Source organism: Chrysemys picta, chromosome 7 (assembly GCF_011386835.1).
Source record: "Chrysemys picta bellii isolate R12L10 chromosome 7, ASM1138683v2, whole genome shotgun sequence".
NCBI classification, from domain to species: Eukaryota; Metazoa; Chordata; order Testudines; family Emydidae; genus Chrysemys; species Chrysemys picta.
In genome coordinates this window covers 25017912-25040630 of record NC_088797.1, presented here as the reverse complement: position 1 = coordinate 25040630, position 22719 = coordinate 25017912, and the positions used below count along the sequence as shown (strand labels likewise).

Genomic DNA, 22719 nt, shown 5'->3' with positions numbered 1-22719 from the left:
CACTCACCACTGCCATCTCATCCCTCTTTTAAACATGAAGGGAAGTTTAACTAAATGCTCAAAGAAAGGACTACCTTGGGGAGTTATTTCAGATGGACAAAATTTAAGGAGTTGAAATTCTGTTCAGAAGGAGCATATGAAAAGAGGAAAATATTAATTATAATTATAAATAAAAATACAATTAAAACTACTAATGAGAGCGTAGCCCCTTTGGGGCAAGGACAATATCTTGCTATGTATTTATACAGCACCTAGCACAATGGGGCCCCAATCCTGGTTTGGGCCTTTGTTTACTACCAAAATAGAAATAATATAAAAGTCCTTTACATTTTTTAAACATGTGAAAAGCTAAGGTCATCTAGAATTTTTAACGGTTACCACAAATCTTTAAAACAACGGTCGCGAAACCCAGTAACGTACTTGTCTGCAGGTCTTTTGTTTAAAGGATCCTTCATCCTTAAGTTTGTAGTGAAGATAGTAATATTTAAAGCCAAAGTTGTGAGGTGCGTGATCAAAAGACACTTGCATGTTAAAACCTTGCTGGGTAATATTCAGATTCCTGGGCTTCCAGACTGTCAGAGGAGAGATATTTATGAATTGGATAATTACTCTTTCAAGAACAATGATATTTTTGTAACATGAATGAATGGAAAATACTATATTTTACTTACAAGGTTTGCAGGCAAGGTTTTCTGGCTGTAGCAACAATTCACATGCTACAAACACATACACAAAAGGAATATTAATAATAAAGATTAGGTTCTCCAACTGCTATACTCCATAAAGAGAAAGATGGGCGAAAAGAGGGCAGAAAAATGCAAGCTATTTCACCATTTTTGTTTATCCAGGGCCTCCCCAAATAGTACAGAATGAACAGATTTTGCCATATTTAGCAAGCTCAGCATCCTTGTAATTGCTCATATCACTCTCCACCTCTACACACAAAAAACAGCCTACTCAGTTTGTTTGAAATAATGTTACTTATTGAAATAAGCAATATGTGAGTAAGGCTGACAGAAGCTAACTTATAACAAACACATTTATGTGACTATATTTAAAATGTTACTTTAGTCAGCATCACCAGAGTGGACTGGAAATACCAAATCAATTCAGAAAAATTATTTACTCTAAACTATTTTTAAAACATTTTAGAGAGAAGAAAATCCTGAAGAGTGGAGGTTCTTAGCGGGGGTGGGGGGGATGGGAGGGGGGGAGAAGATTGATTGCCAAAATTTAAAAAAAATAGAGTACCTAAAGTTATGTGCCTGTGCCCATATATAGGCACCTAGGGCTTGTCCTCATACGGAAAATGGACCATCATGGCTATTCCAGAATAGCTATTCTGGAATAACTCCCTATGTGTACATTCTATTCTAGAATAAAAACGACTTGATTCTGGAATAATAAATAATTGTAGCTTTAGGAGTCTATCTTTAGGAATCCATTTTAAAATCTTGACCTTGAGACAAACTGCCTTAGAAGGTTGTGGAAGCTTCTTCATTGCAGGTTTTCAAAAGGAGGCTAGATAGCCATCTTGGATGGTTTAGACACAACAAAACCTGTATCTTGGCCGGGGTTAGACTAGATGACCCTTGTGGTCCCTTCTAACCCTATGATTCTACGGTCTGTGTAAGCTTTCCATACTGTCCTGCCACTGACACTATTCATTAAGAAGGAAGATGTAGTTCAGTCTCCATAGGAACATGATTGTCAGGCTAGATCAGACCTGAGTCTGTCTAATTCAGTATTCTGCCTCCAACAGTGGCCAACACCAAATGGTTCAGGGGAAAATGCAAGAAACCCCACAGAAGGCAGATGTGGGGTAATCTGCTGTCCATGGTGGCCAGCCCTAGGCCTCTGCTACACAGAGACTATTACTTTGCCAATTTCTCTGTAGTGGTTAGGTGTGCTGGAATAATTTTTATAGTGGGGGTGCTGAGAGTCATTGACCCAAGCTGTAAATCTTGTATATAATGGAAACCACTTCAAGCTAGGAGGTGCTGCAGCACCCCTAGTTCAAGCACCTATGGTAGTGGTTTTATAATTTGAAGTTTTGTCCACTACAGACCAATCTGTGGTCTATAAACTAATTTCATTTAGGACTCTGCCTGAATGTGAACCTCCTCCCTAAGATCACAGCAGGTGCTTCCTCTCCTCAGCCACCCATCCCCTTAAACTCTGCCTTTTCTGTTTTCCTGACTGAGGCCAGATCTACAATAGGAAATTAGGTCAGTATAACTACGTCGCTCAGGGGTTTGAAAAATCCACACCCCTGAGAGACGCAGAGAAACCAACCTAACCCCTGCTGTAGAAAGCGCTAGGCCAATGGGAGAATTCTTCTGTCAACCTAGCTACCGCCTCTTGGGGAGGTGGAGAACCTACACTAATGGAAGAAGCATGCGCCGCCGCTGAAGCATTTTAAGCATAGACAAGTCCTAAGGAAAGAAAAAAAAAGGAGGGGGAGGTAAGGAGGGAGAAGATAATATATATGATACTTACGTCGAGTTCTGAAGAAAAATGGGTGGTAATTACTTTCATTTTTAATGGAAGGAAAAGGAACAATCTTTACAAAATAATCAGTTTCAAATTTCAGATTCAAAAAAGGCTGAGATTCCATTCCCTAAAAACATAAATATAAATAAAGAGATTTTGATATACTCTTAAGTCATCTGCCATGTCCATTTAAGAGTATATTGTTTTAAAACAAGCCCACAATTCTCCTGGATATGAACAAAAATTAAGTGCTTTAAGAATCCTATGGCCTCATCCCTCTCTTGCCACCTGTGCACTGCCATGCAGGGAGCCCCGTAGAGACGGGTTCTGCACTGCTAAAGGGATGCACAACTGCTGCACAGTTCCTCAGAATAACGTCTCGTCATTGCAGTGAAGTTGCTGGTTCCACCAACAAGGGAGCCTCAGTAGACAGGGAGAGAGGGCTAGATTTGCCCCTAAATTAAAAATATTATAACTAAAAATGTTTAATTATTTAGCAAGCAAATTGCTGGCTAGTCAGCAGCACGTTTTAAAAAAAAGTTTAATAAAACATAAATGTCTCTTTCAAGCCCACATGCAGGATCAAACCAATAATGAATTTTTCCCTAAAGCATATCACTTACAGTTCTTTTAAAACCAGAGTTGAGCTGCTTTGGGTCTTTTAAAACCATTTGCTGACACTGTCTTCCCTCTGATTTTAACTCCTCAAGTATTACTCGAAATCCTTTCAGGAATTCAATCCCTGCAGACATTTAATTAAAATCCAGACAAATATTTCAAAAACACATTTCACTGTGTGTGATGCAGTTTTAAAGCACTACACTTGTTAAAAAATAATGCCTAACCACCATTGTTATTCCCCCTGCATAAGATGTTTGTTAGCTGGGTGTCAGTAATAATTCTTCCTTTCTCTCAACGTTTTTCTGACTTGTTAAATTCTATCTAGAATTTAAGTTCCTCTGCTGAGACCATCACTCTATATCTGTACAGTGCTTAGCTCAATGGGGGCTTCACCCCAATTGGTCCTTTGGGTTTTACCATACTACAAATAAATAAAATAATCATAAGCAGCAGCTTTGGTAATACACTGTATTTGTTCAATTTTGCCACTATTAGCGGTAAACAATTGTAACATTTTTGTTCACAAAGAATGGAAACACTGCATCTATATTGTGTTCCTGTCATTTATGAGACCACTGGACTACAGTGGCTGGATGCAGTAGTTATGATTTTGTTTAGTTCTAATATTGCAGAACAGCAGAAGAATTAGGTTAAGTAGAATTATTCCTTAACTATAGTTATGTATAAGTGAGACTGAAATTACACCCATTTTGCTCAAGAGACTCACACAATAGACTCTCAGCAAAATGTTGTGACATTGCTTGCTTATGTTCTCACCATGGTATTGCACCAGGACATTACACTGAGTCATGATGACGCAAATGTCACAATGCTAGAGTTGTGCTTCGATTATGTTGTGGATCAGATGTCAAAGATGCTGCCCAGTTCTTCAAGCCCCACTACCATCACGACTGAGCTATCTAATTACAAGTTTTCTACATATGTCAGAATATAATGTTTACCAAAGACACCACTGCAGTTAACATACGCTAACGATTACATAAACCAAAATGGATTAATGCCACTTAACATTATATGTTTATCTAGATTTGTGTGTTTCCATGAGCCTCTTCTATTTCTCCAGTTTTAAAAAATGTTTTATAATCTTGTAGAAGAGAAAGAGCCATGACCTGCCCAATGTGTTCTTAATAATAAGTGGAACAAAAGCACTGTTTGTGCTAACATGCAGACCATGAAAGAGAAGTGTCCGTCTCCCTGTCACCTGAGACCCTTCAACTGCAGTTCTGTACTGATACTTTCAAAAGGATTAACCTCTGATCATTACAAGAGAGAATACCAAGTTTTGAATCCCCTGGAGATTTGATTTATCCAATCTGCAGCTGTAGATTACCAAATTCACTAACAGTATGCTACTGAAAGCATTAGGTATCATCCACATTCTCTTTTAATATCCAATAACGAACTTAATCACTATTTTCTGTTACAAATTTAGCTGTTATCAAATGTGATTATGCAAACATTATTTACAAATGGACCAAATGTGACAGAGAAGCTCTAGGAAATTTTTCTTCTCTTTCTAGAACATTTTCAGGGAACATTTTCGCGGCTCCAGGAGGGGGGAATGCTGGGGCCACAGCTGGGGGCAGGCATGGGACCGGCCCCACGCCCAGGACTCCACTCCTGGCCGCCGGCCCCATGCCCGCCCCCAGCTGTGGCCCCAGCATTCCCCCCCCTCCCGGAGCCGCGGTCCCCTCTCCCAGCCCTGGCTCCTGGGGTTGGGGGGGCATGAATGGGGTGTGAGGTAAAAAGTTTGGGGACCACTGCTTTACATAAAGAAAACAAATATTCAACTTTTCAAGAGATTGGTTGTTTTTAAATTGCACATGTTCAAGAATAGAAGTTTAAGTGTTCTGAATGCTTTGTACTCAGTTTGCAAAATCTTTATCCATAATGAAGAGTGCATTTCTTTTAAAAGAAAACAGTGTTAAGTGGCTGAGATATCAATGTTTGAACTGTAGCATTGCAAACGTGGAGTAACTACTTCCTAACATTTTGAATAGCCCTGATCTACACTGGAAAATGAAGTCAGCTTAACTACGTCGCTCGGGGGTGTGAAAAATCCAAACCTCTGAGTGGTATAGTTAAGCTGACCAGTGTAGACAGTGCTAGGTCAACAGAAGAATTTTTCTGTCCACTTAGCTACCATCTTTCAGGGAGGTGGATTACCTATGGTAATGGGAGAACCCCTCACATTGCCGTAGGTGGTGTCTACACTGAAGCCCTGCAGGAGTGAAGCTGTGCCACTGTGGCATTTCAAGTGTAAACAAACCTATACATATTTATATTAACACTGCAGCAATTCATTATATGGACAAAATACCAAATACCTATTCACTCTACAGAACTAAATTACACCAAAAGGAACTATAGTTCATTTTTTTTCTGTATAAAATCTATAAATACTTATTTATGTTATTACTCCAATCCGCATTTAGGGTCTAGTCCTTAAGTAGATAGACAGCTTCAGTTCTAAATGTTTAAAATTGTGAGAAATAAACTTTTTCTAGCAGTGACAATATGAGGCAGTATAAACTAATAAATGCAAAGAAATTCAAAGTTGAGACTCTGATGGAAGAGCAGAGGGATAATTTTTCTGTGTGTATATAACAACCTTCATATTTTTTAAACTATGATTGTTTAAAAGGTATAGAACGGTTTTTAATGCTATGTTTTGTGTGTTGGAGTGTGAGAATATTTAAAAAAATAAAACTGTAGCCTTTTTTTTTCCTGAATTTAGATTCCAATAAAATATATGCTTCTGTGTATAACCAAGTTACTTTGATCAGGCCTTAATTAGTATGAGGGGAAAAGACAAGTTATTTTAAATTAATATGATCATTGAGAGATTATTACAAAAGACATGATGATTTAACCCAGACGTGGGCAAACTACGGCCTGCGGGCCACATCCGGCCTGTGGGACCGTCCTGCCCGGCCCCTGAGCTCCCAGCCAGGGAGCCTAGTCCCCGGCCCCTCTCCTGCTGTCCCCTCTTCCCCGCAGCCACGCCGCCGCCTGCACTCTGGCCCACCGCTCCCGCTGGGCAGCGTGGGGAGCGCAGCTGGCTCTGGCCCGGTGTCGCAGCTGCGAGCTCCTGCTGCTGGTAAGGGGGTGGGGAGTAGGGGGGTTGGGTAAGGAAGCGGGGGTTCTGGGGGGCAGTCAGGGAGGAGGGGGGCGGTTGGATGGGGCGGAGGTTCTGGGGGGCCCGTCAGGCGATGGGAAACAGGGAGGGTTGGGAGTGGGAGTCCCGGGGGGCCTGTCATGGGGCGGGGATGTGGATAGGGGTCGGGAGGGCAGTCAGGGGACAGGGAGCAGGGGGTGGGATCCTGGGGTGCAGTTAGGGGCGGGGGGTCCCGGGAGGGGATGGTCAGGGGACAAGGAGCAGAGGACAGTTGGATGGGGGTGGGAGTCCCGGGAGGGCTGTCAAGAGGTGGGGGTGTGGATAGGGGTCGGGGCAGTCAGGGGACAGGGAGCAGGGGGGTTGGATAGGGACGAGGGTCCCGGGAGGGGGCAGTCAGGGAACAAGGAGTGGGGGGGTGGGATTGGAGGGGTTGAGGTTCTGAGGGGGGCAGTCAGTGGGGCGGGAAGTGGGAGGGGGCGGATAGGGGGCGGGGGGCCAGGCTGTTTGGGGAGGCACAGCTTTCCCTTCCCGGCCTTCCATACAGTTGCGTAACCCTGATGTGGCCCTCGGGCCAAAAAGTTTGCCCACCCCTGATTTAAACTGTTTTGTTCTCTAATACTTACCAAGTAGATTTGCTGTCCAAATTATTGTCACTGCAACTTGTTCGGAACATGCATACTGGCTGATTGTTATATTTTGCACATCTCCAATCACGTGTTTTCCCACTGAATTCAAATAAGGAGTGCAATCTAAAACATTGAGAAACAAATCACTTAAAACATAAAAATGGTCTTGTGCAGGACCAAATAATTCACAAACTGACACAGGACAAAATCTGGAAAGCCTTGTTCATGCTAGTAGTGCCAATAATGCTATTCATGTGAGTAAAGTGAGCAAGATTTAGTTTATTCCTTAACATTTTTAGAAAAATAATCAAACTTAAAAATAGGTACTTCAAATACCTCAATTATTGTATTGTTATATCAACTGCACATTAAGTCTACAATGGGGCTTTAGTGCCAGGATAATTAAAAACAATGCGGGCACTGTAATCCCTGTTTGGGTGAATGTACTACTAAACCGTTCCAGGAGATCAAACTTTAATTTATTAATTTACATAAAGCAGCCTGGTTTCATTTTCTTTTTTCATTATTGTTTTTATGTGCAATTATTAATATCAATCCCACTACTTCTCAGTTATCCAGCTACCAGGCCTACAGATAGCTTGCTCCCACCACCTCAGACAAAGAGAGACTGACAGACACACAGAAAACGGCTTACTTTCACAAAATGAGATTCAATAACACTGGTAATTAAACCACAAAATAAATCACACCTGACTGATTCCTTAACACACCAAATATTTTGGTCATCTGGTAATAATACCACATACAGTACAGGTGAACCGGATGGCTCCAGAGGGCAGGACATCTATAATGGAGGCTGCAGTTTCCAAAGGGAAGCAAAATTCTTTACTCCCCAGTACAGCAAGAGCACAAGAAAAGGGTTTGTTTTTTTAACTTTTTTTTCAAATCTTCTTCCGTGTCCCCTCTACATATTCTCCTAAAACATCGCACACAAACAGACTGCAAATCATGGATTCTAGACACCATTAACTACAACTACTTTCACCAGGCCTGTGATAACATCCTTGGACCTAGTCCATGTTGTCCAAACAGCTCAGCAAGTTGTACCACCATGGCACCAGGTACCACAGGAATATCAGTACAAAAGACAAACTTCTGAAGATCCCAACAGCCACTGTTCTCACTAGCTACCAAGACCTCAGTCCAGATACATAACACTGTCTGCTAACTTACCATAGTGCAGCTCATCTTCTGAAATAAAGACACAGATTGATTCCAATCCATAAAGCAGACTTGGCCATTGCAGCATTCACTCACTAAATCCATCTCCTCTCACCTCTGTTGTGAAGACCTTTAGTCTCCAATCTGTTCAACAACCACACAGCTCCAATACCCCATCTATCTGCCACTAGGGCCCACTGAGAACTCTAATGTCGATAAATCTCATTATTTTATTGTGAGTTTCACAATATTTGATGTTATTAAAGCCTCAGCTCCTAGAATCATATGATTATGTGAGATCTCAGTTTTCATTTAAAAAAAAAAGTTATAGTTACTGAGAAAAGCCTGAGAATGTGAACCATAAAGATTCAAAAATCAGAAGTCAAATAAAACTATTCCAAAGTTTATTTTTTAACCTCTCACGATTTTTAGGCCAATCTCATTAAATGTGTGTGTGTGTGTGTGTGTGTGTGTGTGTGTAATCATGATTTTTGAATGCTTGGATTTGGTAATACCTGCACTGTGTGGGGGTGGCATAGTACTATAATTCTCTACTTGCAAAATCTACTAAATTTACAAAAAAAAATGTTGGATTGATGTTCTAAGTGTATAGTGCCAAATTTTAATAATCAGTTATTCCAAATCTGATGCTAGGTACTAGACTGTACTATGCTTGCAAATGAATTTGACTGACATTATCAAGCCAATGCAAAAAAACAAGAATTTAAATCAAATACACTCCCTTGAAAACTACAAATGAAAAATTATTAATCACACAAACTGAATCTTTGAAATGGGCTTTTCACCATAAATGACAAGGGTGAGCTGTTTGGTTCCTTTAGGTAACTGTTGCACAATTCAGAAAAATATATTTTGTACTATATTAAGTTTTATGAAAATTGAGCAATTAGTCCTCAGTTATTGTAAGTGGAATTTGTTGCTAAAAGTCAACCGAGTGACAGCATTAATTTCCTCTTAGGAGAATAGAAATATCTCTTTCAATGGAAAGTTTGGAGTAACAGCTTCTTGCAAGGTCTGGATCCAATTAACAGCCTTGCCTAAGATTTTGGATCCTAGTTACTAAAATGCTATGTTGAAATAACAATTTGCCAAAATGCAATACACAAAATGTCTCAGGGTTGAATGTGAGTTCCTGATTTAAAATGTTTAAAAAGAACACAGCAGTGAAGAATTTGCAGGCTTTACAGGGAGGCATTTCTTCTGTTAAATCCAAGTTAAATACGAAACTGGATAAACAGTGTCTTAACCCATGGACAGGCTATGCAACAAAATAAATGCCTTTTAAATCAGAGCCAGGTATCCACATTTTTCTTTCTGTTGGCTCTTCTTTATCAGTATATGTTTCTGTATTATGTAAAATCTTCAGTCTTGGTAGAAGGGACCTCCTTGCACTACTGCCAAACTTAAATAACCCCCTTAGGCAGGGAGTTTGGAGCAGCATTTTAAATTAACATTTGTCATTGGTTAACCCCAGCTCCTGATGCAAGAATTAATGGTAAAAAACATGACAGTTATTAGTGTTTAAACAGGCTCCACTGTGTGAACCTACCAGTGGGTATCACTGCTCTGATTGCTATTTCCTGCTTTTCTTTATTCAGGTAAGAAATTATTACCCTCTTCTAGTGACCATGTATTCCATGTAGGATTTAATAGGCATAAATTATGCTGGCGTTCTTTAAATACTAATGTGAGGTTAGACATAGAACAGGGATTCACAATAAAGGATTGATATTTCAGAAATTATCATATAAACAGAGGGCTCATATGAAATTGTGACCAAGGATAAACTAAGATACATCAGAATGAAACAAAAGGATTTCCTTCAGTGTTTCCAGTAAGTATACTAGGTTTTAACACATAAGGACTTTACTCCAACTCCAGCAACCAGTCAGTGATGTAGTTGTAAAGGTGCACACACCAAATGTAGACAAGGAAAGCTGTTATTTGCACTGATGCAATTTATTTTAGCTCCACTGCTGCAAAATCGGGGCTTTCCTAGTCTACACATTAAGTTTACACTGGTGCAGCTATACTGGTGGCAGACCCCTGATTGCCAAAACAGGGTAAATTCCCAATGCAGATATGGCCCTCGTATACCCAACAGATATCTGAGTATGTGTTAGCATATCCTGAGCCAAGATATGCAAGTCAGATTATAGTTCATGAGAGAACAAACTAAAACTCAGATATTTAACATTAATCATTGGAAAGAAACCTATTTCTAGTATACTCCCTTTACATGAGAACAAATTAAATTTATTTTCTACTTAAAGGAACACAACTCCGTTTACCCTCAAAATTTAGATTTCAGAAAAACAAGCTTCTACAAAGCTAAAAACAAACACATTTTTTCTCATGAATTTAGAAGCTGGGAATGGGCGACGGGATGGATCACTTGATGATTACCTGATCTGTTCATTCCCTCTGGGGCACCTGGCTTTGGCCACTGTCGGAAGACAGGATACTGGGCTAGATGGACCTTTGGTCTGACCCAGTATGGCTGTTCTTATGTTCTTAAGTAAATGAAACACACAAAGGATAGAAACTAAACTAGATTTTTAAACTTTTTTGGTATTAAATAATCTACATTATTATTACTAGTATATGTAAGGAAAACCTTTTAAAACCATATAAACCTTACAGACAATTTCCTTTTAAAATCAACACTAGCTAATTTTAGAGTGTAAATATGTCTTCCTTTTAAAGAGACCAAAGGAAAAATTAAGCAATGTAAAACTTGGCATAATGGAATCCTGCTTTACATGGCATAAATTTTGGTAAGCGAGAGTGAAGTGACTGCCTATTTTTGGCAGCTGCTGCCTCCTGTATGGAGGTTTACTTTTGAATGACAGACATTGGATGAGCTCAGAATGCATAACAGACAATAGAAATGTGGGGAAGATTATTATTTAGTAAAAATATCTCACCAAAAGCATTTTTCAATCATCTTTGTTTACATAAACCTGCAGTTCACAAACTTACAAGAATTGTGAGAATTATTTTTTTTTAAAAGTCATGTTGCTATATAAGAGTAAGAGTTGGGATTTTTGTTTTTGAGAGAAGTTGAGATTTTTATCTGTTGTAGGTGATTAACTTACTGTCATATTTAAAGGTGATATTAAGCATTCCACCGTTCTTGCTGACTAGTGGCAGCACCTACAGAGAAACAACAGAAAAATATAGTGAATAAAAATGACTTTGCTTTGAGTTTACAGAAACATTTTAATTTTAGGTGTTTCAATTTGGCATCACACACAAAAAGAAAAGTCTCACATGGAAATCCATGGTGAGTTATATTGTCTTCAACCTGCAGGCAGGCAGGCAGGCAGGCAATGTGAATACAACCAATGCAAGAACAGATTGCAGCATTCCTGAAATTCTATCTTTTCTCCTGCCAGTAGCTTTCAAATACACACAGTCACAAAGAAACAAATTTCAACACCAAGGGAAAATCTGCAGTTTTAAGGAGGATGACCTGATCAGTATATCTGAATAATAAAAAAATATTACGTTTTTTTGTGTTGGAAGGTACTGGGTCCCCAAATCCATTATTCTGAACTGACTGGATCTGTACAGATATACTCCATCAGCCCAGGGATTGGAAAGTCAAAAAGTGACTCAAATTTATCTTTAGAGAGGAAATAAAGTGTGACTGAAAGCAGCATCTAATAAGGCTCAAAACCACTAAGCTACAAGCTGTCAAACAAACATACATGAGCAAGAAAATGCCAGTCTCTTCTGAGGCTGAGCCCTTTTCCTCAGACCTAATGACAAGGAAGCCTGAACAACTAAAAAGAAAAAAAATGTCATTCCTAAATATAAAGGGAAATACAGAAGAGCACCAGGGCATTGCACAGAAGAATGATCATGGCACCTTAGTTCTGTTTTCTTAGCAACTTCCAGGACAGAAATCAAAACCACAAAAGAGAAAAACCATCAAAACCACGAAAGAGAAATTCCCCATTGTGCTAATCAACTGAGGGTGAGTAGGTGCATGAAGGGCGTGATGGATTTTGTCCATCTGCTTGACCATCAGGCACATATGGCCAAGTTTTCAGCATGTTCGGAATTTGCCTGCAGATAAATCAGACTGCCTTTTAAAAATGTTTAACTCTATTCAGTGCTATGAAAGGTGTTGGAGTCATACCTACAGAGATCAAAGTGTAACCAAAGAACAGGTATAACAGGATACCAGGAGGCCTCGGGAGTAGCTCACTCCCCCCTCCCCGTGACCCTAGGGCTGGGAGGAGTTCTGTGCCCCTGATGATTATTGGGGGGGCCATGCCCTTGTTTGCCCCTCCTTGGGCACAACCCTGTGTCCACTGAAGGCAGGACAAGGAGCAAGCAGATTAATCTGCAGCAAGGAAGATTTAGGTTACATATTAGGAAAAACGTTCTAGCTATAAGGATAGTTAAGCACTGGAAAAGGTTACCCGGTGAGGATGTGGAATCTCAGTCATTGGGAGGTTTCTAATAACAGGTAAGATAAACACTTGGTTTAGGTATACTTGGTCCTGCCTCAGCACAAGGGGATCGACTCACTAGATGACCTCTAAAGGTCTCTTCCAGCCTACATTTCTGTGATTTTATGTTTAGCCTTAACATAGGTTTTTGCACCTGACATCAGAATTGTGTAGATTTTATACTTGTAAGTGCTTTATGGATTTAAGAGTGATTTATCATTTTCATTATCTGTTTATATGACAGTAACATCTTATTTGCTTATATTACAGTAACACCTCAATCAATATTGAGGGTCCATCATGCTATGCTCTGTACAAACACATATTAAGAGGCAGTCTTCACCAAGAAGAGCATACACTCTTATTAGACAAGAAAAACAGCACAGAAAGATCATTTAAATTCTTCGCTCATTATTGGTTGGTTGGCTAAAATCAACAAACAGTTAGCAAAGCTGCCAACTGGAGCAACTCCAGTTGGAACAGGTTTTGTATCCTAAAACTTTTCTACTAGAGGAACAAGTTGTAAATATACAGTAAAGTACATTAGATACCAATTTTTAAAATGCAAGAATCTATAGTTTCTCATTCTGTTTCAGAGTGTGTTATATTTCAACAGAAATCATGTTTACTTTTATGCTTGAGACACCTATAATTGTTCATAAAAATGTTTTAAGACTTAATAATTGCCTTTAGGCTATGTTACCAGTTAGCCATCTGTACCCCTAACACAGGAACTATTTCTTCAGCAAATTGCTGCTTTAATTATTGAGTTAACAATTGTACAGATTTACCTTCAAGTTCACTGCCTTTTTGCCTAGTACGTTGCACTTTGGCTTTATATATGGCAGCTAAAAAGCAGCTTTTACTTTCAAATATTAATGTTTTTTCCACAAGTAGTACAAATGATTGTTACATTTGTCTCTTAATATTTTAGAGTTGTATTACATTTTATGGGATAAATCTATCTGCATTCAAATATACATTTAAAGTATCCCCCAAAACTACTGAGGGAAGGATCAAAGAGATGAGGTCTGATCCTACTATTGCTAAAGACAACATGAGTTTTGCCACTGATTTCAATGAGAGCAGCCCCATGTGTTATCATATATGTCACAGGAGCTATTTAATCCAAGATTACAAAATTGAGTTGCAATATAATACATCGATGTTGTTCACATTATATGATTATCTCTGTGCAGGGGTAAATGACTGCAAAAGGTGCAAAGCAGTGGAGAAGCAGGCTCTATGGTATCTATAGGGAGTCTATATGGACACACACACCTATGTATACATATGTATTTATAAATTATATATACAATATATCATATATTCATGATCATGCACCTGCAGTAGTATGTTATCAGTGTCTTTAAGCACTTGGCTTGCATGCAACATTAAAGCAGCACTGTCAAACAGAACTAAAATTTGACTTATTTGCAGGGCCGGCTCCAGGGTTTTGGCAGCCTCAAGCAGCCAAACAAACAAAAAAAAAGCCGCGATCGCGATCTGCGGCAGCAATTCGGCGGGAGGTCCTTCGCTCTGAGCAGGAGTGAGGGACTGTCCGCCGAATTGCCGCCGAACAGCTGGATGTGCCGCCCCTCTCCGAAGTGGCCGCCCCAAGCACCTGCTTGGTAAACTGGTGCCTGGAGCCGGCCCTGCTTATTCGAATATGGTATAATCTGGTTCAGGGATAGGGAAAGATCTTACAGATTCTGAACAAACATTTAAGAAACTCTCCTTTGTATTGCAAAGGAGCAGGGCCGGCTCCAGGCACCAGCCCACCAAGCTTGTGCTTGGGGTGGCACCTGGAGGGGGGTGGCGCGGCGCTCCGGCGCCCGGGGAGAGCGGGGCCATGGCCGGGCTCGCCGCCCTCCCCCCGGCGGCCGGGGGGAGAGCGGAGCCCCCATCGGGGCTCGCCGCCCTCCCCTCAGGGCTACGGCCGCCCTCCCCCCGGAGGGGGGGGGGGGCGGCCGGCAGCTTTTTTGCCTGGGGCGGCAAAAAAGCCAGAGCCGGCCCTGCAAAGGAGCTAGTGGAACAAGGTTGATTTACAGTTATCTAAATAGGTATGGCCTACACAAAAAAAGTGCAGTTAATTACCTGACACTTTTCTCAGAGCTGTGCTAATATCACTGATGATACTGTGGAATGAACAAGGAAATATCTAAAATGAATTCAGTACAGTTTATTATTTTGTATTTGCATTTTTCAAAACTTGCCTGGAGGGTTTTTCTAAAGCTCACAGCTCTAATATTGATCTAATAATTGAGGAAAAATAAATCAATGTATTGTTTTCTATTTCTTGGTAAAATTTACCCACTCTCTCCTAAGGGGTTACACCACAATTGAACTCAGTCCTGTAACTCAATTATTAAAATCAGGTTTCTTGTTTGTTACAGGTGGCTTTACATCATGTGTGAATTTATTCCTGAAACATCTGTTGCTTTCATTCACTCTTCCCAGAAATTACCTCATTTTTTGACATTGTAGAAGGATTATCTAATAACAGTAGATGCACTGCTAACAATGCCTAAAGCAACAGGAGATGGCTAAGACCTGTAAGCATCATGTTTGAAATATCTAGACTCCTTAGACACACATAATCAAATCACACTGTGCATGATTCTTCAGCAGCTGACCAACTCTTACCATGCAATTGGCTGTGTGGCAGTCTTGTGGATGAGACCATTACAAGTAAAGTCCTATCTTTTCAGGGTCCTATTTAAGGCCCGATTATACATTTGGGGGGGGGGGGAGCAAGGATTTGCCCCTTCCCTCAGTTTTCTTGGCTAAAATGTTTCTTTTCCATCACTGTTGGGCATTTTGTTGTGAGTCAATTGGTTGTCCCAATCCAACTCTGAGATATAGAACAATCCACTTGAATGTTTTCAACCAGGAAGCATCAATGAACTGCTAAACTGTTCCTATATGGTTACAGAACTGCAGTAAAGTGGAACAATTTTCAGCTTGTGTGATTGGAGGATATCTGGATGCATATTATAAGACTGTCCTACATAAATGAGGAAAAGTTGAGGTGCCTGTAATCTTCTTTTGTTCCATTCTTTGTTTCTATGGGGAATTTGCCAATGCAATATCACGGTCTTCCTTTTAAACAAATAAAACTAAAACTAAAAAAAAAAAGCAATGGCTGTTGAAAATAGCAATTCCAGTCCTAATAACCATTGGGAAGCATTTCTTGGTCAATTTATTCTACTTTTTCTACAGCAAGTTACAGTGGATCAGTATATTTGATTTGGGAGAAATGAAGTAACAACTGCCCAAATTGAGCTTGAGCACTCCTGAATTTTGAGGGTGTTCAAATCTGGAAAAGAAAAGTCAATTTCTGCTTCCATGGCTCAAAAGTGGAAATCCTCCTACGTGCCTGGTACTGTATCTAAAGCTACCCAGTCTAGTAGAGCCTCCCCTCCCTTACTTTTCATTTTAAATTCTAGTGGGATCCACGTACCTCCCTTGCTAGGCTTCAGATAGAGAGGTGCAATGTCCATTTAGTCCACCCAATTCTTTCTTTGGGGGAGAGCCCAGGGCTGGGGCAGCAGGAGGTGTGGTTGGGGGCCAGAGCTGGGGTGGCAGGGGGTGCAGGAGTGGGGGGGGAAGAGCCCAGGGCTGGGGTGGCAGGAGATGCGGGGGGGGGGGGAAGAGCCCAGGGCTGGGGCAGCAGGGGAGTGCAGGTGGGGGCCAGAGCTGGGGTGGCAGGGGGTGTGAGCGGGGGAGAGTCCAGGGCTGGGGCAACACAGGGGTGAGGGAGGAGCCCAGGGCTGCGGTGGGGGGCAGCAAAAAACCTAGAGCTGGCTCTGTCCCTACCATTCACAGCAAGCTGCAGATTTCAGTTCCATACTCCTTCCCCCTCCCTTTCCTGTTACTAGCGGCCGAGGGAATGCTGGGAAATGTAGTTCTTTCCCTGCTCCAGGGCTGGCTCTATAGGCAGGGAGCTAACGAAGGAACTACAGCTCCCAGGGCCCCCTGTTGGTTCTCAGCTCCCATGCTGGATTCTTGCGCCCCTGCAAATATGCCGCCCCAAGCAACTGCTTGCTTTGCTGGTGCCTAGAGCCGGCCCTGGCTATCAGAATTGAGGATAAGATACGCTATTTAATAGGCTTTTAAAATCCTAACTCTCACGTATTCATATACTTGGCCTATTGATTTATATTCTCACTTACAGTTGTAATAAAACTCATTAGGCAGGTGGTAAACTGAGAATACATTATGCTCAACATATTCATTTTGCTATTAATTTGGCTTTCCACCTCCTCCTTTTACCTATTTCATCCACATTTTGCATTTGTCATAATCCTACCTTCTGAACTCTTTGGGTCAAGGTTTGTCTTTATTGTGTTCATATAACCCTTAGTACAATGTAGGGATGTAAATACCGTTTTAAAAGTTAACAGTTTAAATGATTTAAAATGTTTTGTTTAAACGGTTATAATATATGGAGATATACCTATCTCATAGAGCTGGAAGGTCATCGAGTCCAGCCCCCTGCCTTCACTAGCAGAAACAAGTACTGATTTTGCCCCAGATCCCCAAGTGGCCCCCTCAAGGACTGAATTTACAACCCTAGGTTTAGCAGGCCAATGCTCAAACCACTGAGCTATCCCTCCCTAACCGATTAAAGGGCCAGACGGCCGTTGTGGCTAGGGTTGCTCCGGCCGGCCAGGGTCGGCCGACCGGCCCAGAGGTTAACGGTTAACTGGTTTACATTTTGCATCCCTAGTACAAGGAAGCCCTGATCCCTGAATGTTCACTTTGGTTGCTGCTGTAATGATGACGATGATGATATCATCATCATAATATTGAACCAGAAGAAAGGATCAGGAAACACTCACTCTTTGCACACATTCACCTTAACTGCAGCTCCCCAGTTAAATGCAACAGCTCTGCTGTGTTTAACAAGAATGAGCAGCACAAAAAACCACACAATTATCTTGAAGTTATCATCAGAGTTTTATAGAACACTTCAAAATTTACCAGCAACATCAAATGAAATCCAGGAAACAAACAAAACAAAAAATATGCATGGAAAAACAAAGCCACAATTGGCACAACTCACAGGAATGAACAGAATATTTACTCACTGTGTATCCAAACAAAGCAACTTTCTTAAATATCCTTACCATTTTGAACAAACTAATGGCTCTAAAAATAAATAGTTTTTTAAAATATACGTACTAATAGCTCTTATACTCACAACTTTGCAACTTTCACTTAACAATTCAAATTGAACAGATGAAATATAAAATTCTCCATTTGAAAGAGAAACACCACCTTTCTATTAAACCTCTAATCTTAAAAAAAATCCCCTTGGTTTTCCCAAGCAGATCAGCACCATCATCCACCAAATGAACAAAATCATGAAAGAATGAACATACATTAAATGATCAAAATTTACATAACAGACCTTAATTTCATATAGAACCACTGATATTGCAGGCACATTTTTGTAATGTAAGCAGTAAACATTCCAGAGTTAGTGACAGATACTAAAACAAATAGGGGAAAAAATCTCAAAGTTGTGTGAAAAGAAATTTTCATATTCAACAGATGCTACACCATGGCTCCACACAATACTATATAGGTATGAGAGCTACTTAAACACATAAGCTTCAGAAGGTACAACTATGATACAGTTTTTAAAACCAGACAAGCAGGAAATAGTGAGTTGATACTTAAAGGAAAACTGCAGTGTAATATAAAAGATACTCTAATCACTACCTCCAATTAAAAAAGAATAAATCATCACTGTAAATCCAAACCAATAAAGATGAGGCACTGTCAAAAACAGATATAAAACAAGTGGTGCCAAAACAAGTTGATAAATTAAAGAGCAATAAGTCTTCAGAACAATATGACATCCATCCAAAAGTTCTAAAGGAATTTAAGAATGAAGCAACAGAGCTGCTAACTATCAGGGGGTAGCCGTGTTAGTCTGTATCCACAAAAACAACAAGGGAGTCCGGTGGCACCTTAAAGACTAACAGATTTATTTGGGCATAAGCTTTCGTGGGTAAAAAACCTCACTTCTTCAGAGCTGCTAACAAAACTATTCAATCTCACATTAAAATCACTTCCTATATCAGAGGATTGGAAGGTAGTAAAATTGTAGCTATCTTTGAAAAAAGTATCTGGGTGGTGCTGGGAATTACAGCCATCATGCCTTCTTTCAAATACCAGTAAAACTGGCTGAAATAACAGTTACAATTAGAATTATAAAACACTTAGTTGACCATGATGTGAAAGGGACAAACCAGCACAATTTCTCTACTCTATATTAATTCTTAGTGCATTTCAACAAAATAGCAACTAAAGGAGAACTTGGTTGTTATGATCTATATGAACTCTCCAAAAGTCTTTCAAAACTTTTTCATAAGAAGCTATTAAGGAAACTAAGTATTCATAGGGTGAGAGGTAAAGTACTGTCAGGGCTGAGAAACATGCTAAATCGAAACAGAAAACAAAGAGCAGGAATAAATGGTCAGGTTTCGACTTGGCAAAAGATCAATAGAAGGGCAACCCAAGGATATGTACTAAGACTGGTATTGTTAATTCAGTTACAAAGGATCTGGAAAAGGGCGGGTGTGACCTGAGAAGTGGCAACATTTCCAGATGACATAAAATTATCTAGGTTAGTGAAGACTGAGGAACTTCTGAGGGACCTAGCAAAGCTAGGTGAGCCTGCAGCACAAAATTGACAACTGTAAAGTAAAGCATATTGAAAGGTATGAAGTGAAATACTCATACACATTGTTGGGTTCTAACTTAACTGTAAGCACTTGGGGAAAAGGCTTGTGGACTGCTGTGAACTGCTCCGTGGAAACTTCTGCTCACTCAGTGTGCAGCAGCAGTCAAAAAAAGCAAACAATGTGCTGAAAATATTATAATGCAAGTCAATTTCTGCTAAATCTTTGTAAAGAAAGGATGACCAGAACTGAACACATATTACAAACAGATGGTACAACCTCACCTGGTGGTCACCCTTTCTTTACAAAGGTTTAGCAGAAACAGAAGATGTCCAGAGATAGGGTACAAAAACGTTTAGAGCAAAGGAAAGACTTCCATTAAAGTAGAGATTCAAAAGATTGAGACCGTTTAGATTAGAGAGGAGATATGACAGTTATAAAAAGTAGTGGATGGTTTAGAGCAGGTACCCAGATGCTCCTGTTTATTCTCATACTACAAGAACAAGAGGATATTCAAGGAAACTTGAAGTCAACAAATTTAAACTTAATTAAATAGCATACTTTTTCACACCCACATGTACTCAACCTCTGGAACTCTGCCACAAAATATCACTCAAAGTTTCAAAAAAGAGACTAGACCACTATACGGATAACAAGACTAGCCACATTTACATTAGATAGGATATTAACAAAACACAAAAGCTATAAGTCCTCATGATGCAGGGCGCAAGACAAGCACTAGCTGGCAGGAATTAGGAAGAAACTTCCCCCATAGTAGCTAATTGTCTATTAAAGAGTCTTGTCCCTTTTGGTGAAGCATCTGGTACTGGCCAATGTCAGAGATAGGTTGCTGAGCTAATCTGCTCCGGTAATTTCAATGTTCCAGTGTGTTCCAGAGCAGTAACTCCAAGGGAAATGAAACCCGGGGTCAGCCCAGCATAAATCCACTTCAAAGGACTGACTGGTTCCACATTTTTTGCATTTTATTTTTCCAGAGCTGGTGTTAAAACTTTGAATTCCAGGATTACATTACAATTTTATAAATACTTAAAAAAAATAAAAAAATAAAAAAACATGTTCCAGTACTCTAATTTGAAAATGCAAAGGTTAAAATCAGCTTCCCTCTCCTACCTCCCTTCCCTACCAACACTTTATTAGAAATGCCAACAAGCCCTATAAATGTGAATACCTCTTAGGCTCTGTCTACATTAAGAAAATTCTCACTGGTGTAATTACTTCAATGTAGTTACACAGGTGTGAATTTATAATGCTGACATGCTGAATCAGCCCAAATTAGGACCTATACCGAAACAGTTTACTACACCATGTTACCACTCTTTCACTGCTGCAGAACTTCAACATTAGAGGATTGCACTAGAGTGATTACACTAATGTAGTTATACCAGTGTGAATTTCCTTAATGTAATAGCATCTTACTGTGCTCAATCCTACAGAAGAGGCAGCTCTAGATAAGATCATGGAGGATAGGTCCATCAATGGCTATTAGCCAGGATGAGCAGGGATGGTGTCCCTAGCCTCTGTTTGCCAGGAGTTGGGAATGGGGCTAAATGGACCTTTGGTCTGACCCAGTATGGCCGTTCTTATGTTCTCTTACTGCTTTGATAGAACCCTCATCTAACAAACATACTTTCTGCTAACTACATATGGGGCTGCGTGAATCAGAGGGTTCGTAAAGGCTTAAAGAACTTTTCACGTCTAGATATAGATTTCAATTAGCCTAGGATAGCAGTGACCAAAATCTGTTCAGTGGCTCATGTGAAATGTGCGGTTCCCATACATAGGGCCCTATCAAATTCACGGTCCATTTTGGTCAATTTCATGGTATAGGATTTTAAAAATCATAAATTTCATGATTTCAGCTATTTCAATCTGAAATTTCCCAGGATTTTGATTGTAGGAGTCCTGACCCAAAAAGGAGTTGTGGGGGGGGTCACAAGATTATTGTAGGGGGGGTTACAGTACTGTTACCCTTACTTCTGCGCTGCTGCTGGCGATAGCACTGCCTTCAGAACTGGGCAGCTGGAGAGTGGCAGCTGCTGGCCAGGAGCCCAGCTCCGAAGGCAGCGCCGTCACCAGCAGCAGCGCAGAAGTAAGGGTGGCATAGTATGGTATTGCCACTCTTACTTCTGCGCTGCTGCTGGCGGGGTGCTGCCTTCAGAGCTGGGCACCCAGCCAACAGCAGCTGCTCTCCGGCCACCCAGTTCTGAAGGCAGTGCAAAAGTAAGGGTGACAATACCGTAACTCCCCTAAAATAACCTTGCAACTCCATTTTGGGTCAGGACCCCCAATTTGAGAAACGCTGGTCCCATGACCTCTGTATAGTATAGGGTAAAAGCACACAAAAGACCAGATTTCACAGTCTGTGATGCGTTTTTCATGGCTGTGAATTTGGTACACAGACAGTTTTAAGTGAACAAGTATCCACACCACAAAAGATGCCCTTGAAACAGACACTAACTGGCATCCTTGTTGAAGTTTTCATAGAGGGCAAGAACCAACTAGGGCAGAGACATGAAAATATTATTTTGCTCCTAAAAGTTGTCCCTGTAGTTTGGAGTTCAAGCACATTTGCAAGATGCAGAGGTTGAGGTCTGTAGCAAACCTGAATAAGAGGATTTTGGACTCCAGAGATATCAATTCAATGCCTTTCATAGCATTAAACTAACTTTTAAATGAGAACATGCACTATATACCCTAACCTATTCCTAGTCATCAATGAAAGCTTTGACACTGGTTTCAGTGCTTGTATTGAAATCCCATGGTATCTGTGAGTATGATGTTAATTAACACTGTCTAGTAAAGCACAAGGACATTTACAGAAGTATGGGCTTTCATTAAATGTTATCTTTGTTTTCACCTGTGTGCTCAGCCAAGTGGCCTGTTAGGTAGGCTGAGAGCTTATTACCAAGACTCTAACCTGCTATCTTTGATCCCTAGCCCCTTTAGGATTCCTTGACAAGGAGGCGGGGCTAACTCAGGAGAACAGGGGATTAAAAACCCAGCTCCTAAGCAAACAGAGGAGCTAGCAAACAGGAACAGCAAATAGGGGAGTTTTGCGAAGGAGTGTGAGAGGCAGATACACCTACCAAACAGTCTAAACTCAGACCAGTAACTGCCCCCCACCCTTCAAAAAACCCAAACAAACACACACAACCCTGCAAAAGTAAAAATAATCCAGGCAAAAGTCCAGCAGCAGAGTGGGGGCTATCCAGTTTATTGCTCTGAATGCAGCATCTATCATTACTTGCCTCGCAGGCAGGTGGCATATGTGTGCATTTGGTGCAAGCAACTCATGGCCGTCAGAGACCGGGCTCTTGAGACCAGAGTCACTGAACTGGAGGGGCTAAGGGAGACAAAGAGGTATTAGAGGAGACTTTCAGGGTCACAGTAGAGTGGTTCCACCCCTATACTGACAACCCCTGTGCTATTGAGGAGGATGAAAATCTTGGGGAAAGAGA

At 40.6% G+C, this 22719-nt stretch overlaps 1 protein-coding gene across 1 annotated transcript in view; it reads right to left on the bottom strand.

Moving 5' to 3' along the window:
- IL17RD (interleukin 17 receptor D) overlaps window positions 1–22719 on the bottom strand; it is an 89281-nt gene that overhangs the window by 19219 nt on the left and 47343 nt on the right. The window contains exons 2-7 of the mRNA XM_005310021.4: window positions 11181–11238; window positions 6877–7002; window positions 3117–3235; window positions 2500–2620; window positions 672–716; window positions 421–572 (exon numbers count right to left, since the gene is read on the bottom strand). Coding sequence (XP_005310078.2) covers window positions 421–572; window positions 672–716; window positions 2500–2620; window positions 3117–3235; window positions 6877–7002; window positions 11181–11238 — 621 coding nt within the window. The remainder of the gene's footprint in view (window positions 1–420; window positions 573–671; window positions 717–2499; window positions 2621–3116; window positions 3236–6876; window positions 7003–11180; window positions 11239–22719) is intronic.